General features: G+C 34.9%; 1 protein-coding gene across 1 annotated transcript in view; it reads left to right on the top strand.

The window, feature by feature from the left end:
- Positions 1 to 4,475: 4,475 nt before the first annotated feature.
- Positions 4,476 to 7,776, top strand: part of LOC117105818 (transcription factor LBX1-like) — a 10,404-nt gene continuing 7,103 nt past the window's right edge. Inside the window, exon 1 of the mRNA XM_033247119.1 lies at positions 4,476 to 5,203. Coding sequence (XP_033103010.1) covers positions 4,855 to 5,203 — 349 coding nt within the window. The 5' untranslated portion in view covers positions 4,476 to 4,854. The remainder of the gene's footprint in view (positions 5,204 to 7,776) is intronic.

Below are 7,776 nucleotides of genomic sequence, written 5' to 3'. Positions count from 1 at the left end.
TAGAACAACGAAAGTGATTCACAACCACGATATTAAACGGTTAAACATGTGCGGTATCCAGGTAAATATATAGAGTACTCCGGATGTAGTCTGCAATAAATAAATTAAAGCTATCTGGTTAATTGATGATAAGGAGAGAAAGACTAGATGAGTAATGATGACAAAGGTGAACTTAAAGCAACACTGGTCGTATGTAAGGAGCACGGATCCTTTAAATAAAGAGTATAATTGAATCAGAAGCCATTATTATAATGAATCATTATTAAGTATCAATATACGTAACACGGGCACCTTGCCATTGCCTTCCCCTATCCATTTAATAGCTTCATGCCCTATAAATTAAATGTACAGAATATCGATGTCTGTACGCTGTCTAATCGTCTGTGTATGTCTGCCCGTCTGTCTGATTGTCAACATCGCTCAATATATTTCATAATCTCTTGTCACAAACTAATAATAGTTTGTTGTTTTTAGTCTACACCTTTTTTGGTCCTTCTGCATCCCTCTTATCGTAACAAGGGTACTTTGGAACTTATCCTTTGCAGGAGCAGTGGCATCCCAATATCTTCTAACGGTTCCTGTTCTTTTCATTTTGCTTGTTCTTTTTGTCTTTTTTATGTATGCTTGTTATGAAAATACTGAATAAATCAAATCAAATCAAAAGAGGTCGTCAAAGGAAAAAGATGATATGATGATGAGCACATACCAAATTAAATGTTTGATGTACTATTATAATAACCATCATCTTCATCATCAACATCATCATCATCATTATCACCATAATGTTACTAAGGTTTAAATTATAAATATAACTACGTAACATGACAAATATTTAGTTTACTACGGTTTAGGAATGTTAACACACTTTAAAAGAACTGCATATTGACCTATCACATGAGTCATATCGATATTGAATTATCATTCGTGCCAAATACAGCGGTTTTGCACCGGACGTCATTTTCCCAATAGTTTATAAATTTTGACGGATTAGGCCTTCCATAGATATCGAGAACAAGCAGTGTGATCGAGTGAGAACAACTTGGAATTGAACCAACGATCATCAGATTGAAAACAGTGTTCTTTACAACAATTTTAAATTAAAAACATTAACGAATCTACTGGACAATGGACAACGTATCATCGAACAACTTCATGAAACAGAATGATTCACTCGTTTGGTTAAGCATACAGGCCTGAGGCCATAAAATTCACAAAACAACTCCCTGAAAATTCGGCTTAGGCCTACATGATTTGAATGATATAATCAATAAAAGTAAAACTTTTAGAAGCCGTTACAAGTTGATAATTTCGACCAGACCAGATAATTTCGTCATTTTGTTTTAGGCCTAATTATTTCGTCAAGAAAACTGAGAAAAATCACATGATCAGGTTCACAAGAGAGGCCTAGTATCCGGATCGAGAGCTAACCGTTACCAGGATCCGGATACGCTGACGGATGCGAGCGCTATCGGTCAGCAAATTGAGCGCGTATCTGTCATTAACCAATCACACTTACGCATTTCCAATTTAAATACAATAGAACTCATCAACCTAAACACGTGTCCTCGTATACATTTTAGAAACATACCTTAGTCAGACTGTAGGTGTTTGAGCTACAAGTTGTAGCAAAATAATGATGCGAAACGTCATAGAATGAAAATGTTTCAAAACATTGACGTAGGACTATGCAAGTGATTGAATACAGAAAGGTGAAACATCATAAAATTATCAAACAAAAATGATAAATATGGGTGAACTGTAAATAGTCAGACATTTGGATAAAATGATTCAACACATGAACTAACTTTTATCTCGAGTTTTAAGTAGCGTTTACATTAATCAACGAATTATCATGTTCCAGATGCCTTCCATAATGAAACAAGATGTTTTGACATTATAGACACAGGACAACACCTCTCAATGACCCAAATAGATGGAATATGCCCACTTAGTACCAGCACAAAGATCTGTTTAAAAAAACAAAAACATATAGGCCTATATTTTAACTATGCAACATGCAAAGAGGTGAAGTGATAGATATGGAGAAACAGCTGTTTCCCTAGAAAAAAAAATAGGCTATTAATTTTAACAGTTATTACGTAAGCCACCGTTTCTGTATGACAAGAAAGTGACCCAACATTTTTAAGAGTTGGTATTCACAAACGTCTATTAACTAACGTTAAAAAAAGATTACAGTTTGGTATTAAAAAACTATAATTACGTATTTACAATATAACTAATTAATAACATTTCTGTAAGGGAAGAGAGAGACGGTTTGGAACTTGGATATATTTTGTCCACATGAGCAATCTTTCTTGGTGTACTTTGTGCAAATCGGTACAACATTAATTTGGTACATGGGTAGGTCTAAGCCCTGTACTTCTGTTTTTATTTGCAACCTTTGGATGGGCTTCTTTTCTTTTTTTTTAAGATGAGCTTCTTTTTGAGATGCGCTTCTTTTCGAGGCTAATTTTGCAAAGTAAAGAGGAAGGGGGTGGGGGGAGAGTGGGAGACCTCTTTCCAAAATGAATGCTGTAAATTTTGGAAATTACTACTATAAAACAATAAATAGGGCCAACGTCAGTCTGTATCATGAAGTGTATATTAACCGGCATTAAGTCACCTAATACGGTACTGTATAAACCAACGTGTTTTTAGTCTATTTTGTTTCTTTTAAATTCATGTAAAGTGTATACATAATACTGTACTATCTCGAAAAGAAGCCCACATGCTCTATTGGTCTTCTTTTCGAGGCTACTTCTGCAAACTAAAGTGGTGGGCTTCAATTTTAAATGGGCCTCTTCTCGAGATTAAGCCCATTCGCCTCCTATTCGTAGTTTTACACTATTTTGACTGGTAATATGCCACTATCATTAGATCATTATGACATCATCATCACATGCTAAGCAAAAGTATTAACCAATACGCTCGTTTACATTATAACCGCAACATCAACTTCTCGACAATATTTTGGGTTGAGTAGGCAAACTCTCAAACATCTGTTGCGCAGATCTTAATTAAATTAATTACCGAAAGGCTGAGATTTATGATTTATTGCAAGTAATAATTTTCAACTAATAAACATCATTGCTGAGTTTTGCTTGTCAACCGGCGAACATACATGCCAACACGTTACTTCAATTGCGGGGTCAACTGAGGGGGAAATATAAAAAAATAATGCATTGCTTTCTTTGTTTACTCGATAAGTTATGAAATAATAAAAGGCCTATTAATAAATAATAATATAATAGGCCTACTCAAAAATAATGGTAAAGTGTACAGGAATGAAAAAACAAAGCCTCATAAAAAACATAAAATGATATGCTTAATTGCAGCAAGAATCCCCAAGTGGTCAGCTCCCCTGTGGACTTGTTTATATACATCAAGGAACTCAAAACGATCACTCTCGGAATGTTAGAATATATTACATTAGATGTAGTTAAAAATAATAACATTGTAATTTTTTTCAATATGACTATGCCTACATATATTTCAAATATATTTTTAGTATTGTACTGGTAGGCCCTATTTATTTATTTCGTTGCATTGTTGAGCACATCGTTTATCAATTTTGAGCACCATGCCTTTTCTTGAGCGAACCAGGGTTCGCCATGATATACCTCAGAGCGGAGAGGAGGTAGCTGTGGAGGAGGTAATGCCCCGAAGGTCGAGACCCAATGTCCCCGACGAGAGCAAAAGTGGGCAGGGCCAGCCACTGATCCCTCGGAGGGATCCAGTGAGATGTAAAAGGCTTATTTAATCGAATTTGTCTCAGTCTAAAAATCTATTAAAAAGAAAAAAATTACATACGAATTTATTTTCTCTCCAACGTGCTGAACTCCCAGATGGAAGGACCCTGCTACCAACTCTTCCATGGGCGCTACTACTGGGATCCATTTTTCTAGAGACGCAAAGTTTATGGAGCGCATCGTTTCTAAGGAACAACCGTTTGTGGATTAGAGCACGTACCGATAGATATAACGCATACTATGCACCGTTTCTAGGACACGCCTTTTGTTGAGCACAATGATCGGCCTACAAATTCTGTGCAGAGTTCAATAATCGCAAATTATTTATGAAAAAAAAGACAATACCACTTATATGCAAACAAACGAAACTGATAAACGCCAATTGATGAAGACCGACAAACGGCAGGCGGCGCAGTCGTACGAATGTTCTCAATTTAGGATGTAAACAGAAACAGAAATGACCGTTTTGAAACGACCAAAAGTAGCTCTGTTACCACATTTCCGGGGGGTTTCATTCGAAATTGAGAGTATGACAGTCGTAGAAAGTTTTAAAAATAGATATTACAGCCATGCGTGTAGTGTGCAGGACACTTGGGCGATTGTTTGCAAACGCATACAAGGAGGTGGCACCCCGTCAATACAGTAAAATTTGATCGCAGCTGATTAGCCAAGTGGATATTTATTTTGCATTTGTAACTCTTGCCTGGCCTAACGCGCTGGGTATCCACAAACCTTCGCGGTGAAGTAATCAATTTATTTGATCCATGTCACGCATTGATTGGTTGAAACAACACAGTTAAGCGTTGGTTAATTAGATTAGGAACCAATAAGAAACAAGATTGACCAATTAGCGTGACTAACGACATTACTGACAAGTGGCGGATGTAATTCGCCTCTCCTCTTCCCTTAAGGGTCACGATGAATGCGAACCTAGTTACGTAGTAACGAAGGCAGGAAAGCGGAGTGATGTACACAAGAATTAACACATGGTCCTAACGCATTACTAAACACCAGACGTGCATCTCAACTAACTTGCTTTGGCATACTCTTGGAATAGAACCTATTTTTCATAAGTGTGTTGTGCTCTGGACAAGATAGTCTCAAAATGACCATGCTAGCATCGTCTGATCTTCTGGGCTCCCTCCAGAAACTTGCTGGCGTAGAATTAAGTCCTCCTCGAAATCCTGGAAAACCACTTACCTCGTTTCTAATTAAGGATATTTTGACTAATGCTGGAAATGAATGCAAGAAAATACAGAAACTTGAAAGATCGCTCAATGGGCAGGGGATAAGCCGATCTGATCGATGTTCCCTCTCCATCCCAACACTGTCTTCATCCCGCAAGCACCACTCAAATCGAGATACTGACGCCGGATCGCCGTTGTCTGCTTTGGAAGAACTCACAAACAAGACTTTCACCGGACTCGAAACTGGTATTCTCAAAGCCGCCGAAGGTAACTATTATTGAAAGTTTAACAAACACACACACACATACATAATATATATATATATATATATATATCGTTGTAGAGTTTGTGGATGTGAATTAATGAATGTTGTGAATAAGAATGATCATTGTACATAATTTCGTTATAAAAAGTTTTTGAACAATGTGACAGACACGCAAAGGTTCATCTCAACGGTTTAATACACAACAGCACAGGTAGGCCTATAACGGCTTACTATAGACAACTCCCTACTATAGGTATAGCTATATTCCAGTCGCCTATGATATTCGATCCCAACCGGTTGCTATCACTTTATCGGTATGTTTACTGCATTGAATTCTTAAGGTAGTGCGATTGATGTTTGAATGATATTGATCATTGTTTTGATAGTAATTCCTGTCGTAGTTCCTAGAATGTACAGGTATAAACATTCCTCAAGGGTTAATCAGGTTTACGAAAAAAGCATGATCCTCAAAATCTGCTAAAACCCAACGGTACTGTTTGATTTAACAGTTACTTTTTATCATTCATTCTCACTCTTGTAAAGCTAACGTAACGAAGTCCCGAACACTTAAGTATCTGCAGAATACCAATACAACACGCATAATGCATCCTAATTTAGGTAGGCCTATCTAAATTTTAAAATTTTGAGTTTATAACTATTTCCCTCTTTCAAAAGTGATTTTTTTCTGGGTATACAGTACGGTACAATTATTTACAACTAAAAAATAATATAGGCCGTTAGCCTTCCAATGATATTTTTCAATTTTTTCAATTTCACTAAAAACTGTCCAGAACTACATAAACATGGCAAGTATGATTATAATAGTACGGTACTATAAAGTATTTTTGTGTTTTAACGCGATTTTCATTTTTAAGGTCTGAAAACCATTAAAGTTGATATAAATAATAAATACTTTTGTTTCATCATAAACATTTTAAATATACAGTAGTTTGTATGTAGCTTTGTGTTTGTCGAATAACTATTGTGAATGTACCACTGTTTTAAAAGTGTATGTTCGAATAAAGATTAGGCTTATTATTAATTTTATAATATACAATGGTTTTAAAATCTTATTCCAAGTTGTAGACGTTCTCTGTACGAAGAATTGTCTGATTGCAAAATTTTTAAAAGTACATGTCATCTTCTTTTTGCAAGAATGTCAATTGGAAGATAGCCTACAACAGATTGTCATTCGACTGGTCACCATTTTAATTGTTAATAAGTATTGTAGGTGATGGTAATTCGGCAAATTAAGTTTCGTCAAATGTAGAGTTGTTACACCTGCGTTTGGTGTTTCTGTAAGTGCGACCTCCTACCGCCATCTCTTAGCTTACTGTTGATATTGTGTTACGAATTTAGCAACATAAGGTGTACGTATGAATAGTGGTTTTTTTAAAAGTTTTGAGCAGTGAATCTTTGTATAAATGAGGTAGTAGAAGTCAAGAGTGTAAGTTTTATCACAATTAATATTTCAAAGTTTATGCTAAGTGCATTCTACGATGCATCTTATTTTTTCAAGTGTCTATATTGATGGGTTGGGTTTAGCACATGTTAAAAGTTTGTTTATTTTTTGTCCAGTGTGTATTTATATGTATCGTATTTTCTTCAGGCCTTTAAGTGATTCTAACAAGGTCACTTTAAAGTGGTCCGCTTGAGCATTTATCATCAAAATCTAGGGCTGCATTTCAATGGCCTACTACTACTAGCATCTTTACGTAATACAAAAACATTTAAATTCTACATATACTATCTTTTGATTATGCTACATTCGTTCTCATAAGCATGAATATATCATGAATATTTAAATAATTAAAAACAATAATTTTTTTTTACAAAAAAAGATATAATTTTAATATATCTAATACCACGTTTCAATATAGGCCTATAATATGTAATTATAAATAAGAATGATGTGTATCGCAAATGAACCCGTGTTTTATTTTTTTAAATTAAATTCTTAACGATTTTAATTTCGATTTTGTATGATGAATAACCGAGTATACTTAGGCCTACAATGTATCCTGAAGTTTCTAGGTAAACCCAATTCTCTTTCTTTAATTAGGCCTATATTCTTTTTCTTTGAAGAACAATACGCACTTTAGGCCTACATTTTATATATGCCTAACATTAAATGAATTTACATGTACAGAACTATAAGTTCAACAAGGCCGCTTGTTCTAATAATTGTTTTCAATAACCAACGAGTACGAAATAAAATAATCAACGCATTGCATACAGATTGTAAGCAAAAGAAGGAATATACAAATGTATATAATTATATCAAAGGAAATGGTATAAAACATACACTTGCTTTCGATTTTTTATGTTTTTTTATAACTTTCAACAATCTTAACAAGTGCAAAACAAATAGAATAAATAACTTAGGCCTAAATGTTGACATTTGTGCTGTGTCAACATAAAATCTGATCTAGTATTAGACAGTGGAGTTTAAGGTGAAAGCTTGACGTTCTTTCAAGATTTAGGCCTATAGAACAAGAGAACGAGTTTGTCTTTTATAGGTTTTAATTCCAGAATAAATTGAAATTGAAATGGTAGGGTGACCATAGATAACTCT

Source organism: Anneissia japonica, unplaced genomic scaffold (assembly GCF_011630105.1).
Source record: "Anneissia japonica isolate Jap-2015-1 unplaced genomic scaffold, ASM1163010v1 scaffold287754_len4335492_cov202, whole genome shotgun sequence".
Lineage (NCBI taxonomy): Eukaryota > Metazoa > Echinodermata > Crinoidea > Comatulida > Comatulidae > Anneissia > Anneissia japonica.
The sequence above is the reverse complement of the archived record's forward strand: the minus strand, read 5'-3'. Positions and strand labels throughout refer to the sequence as shown.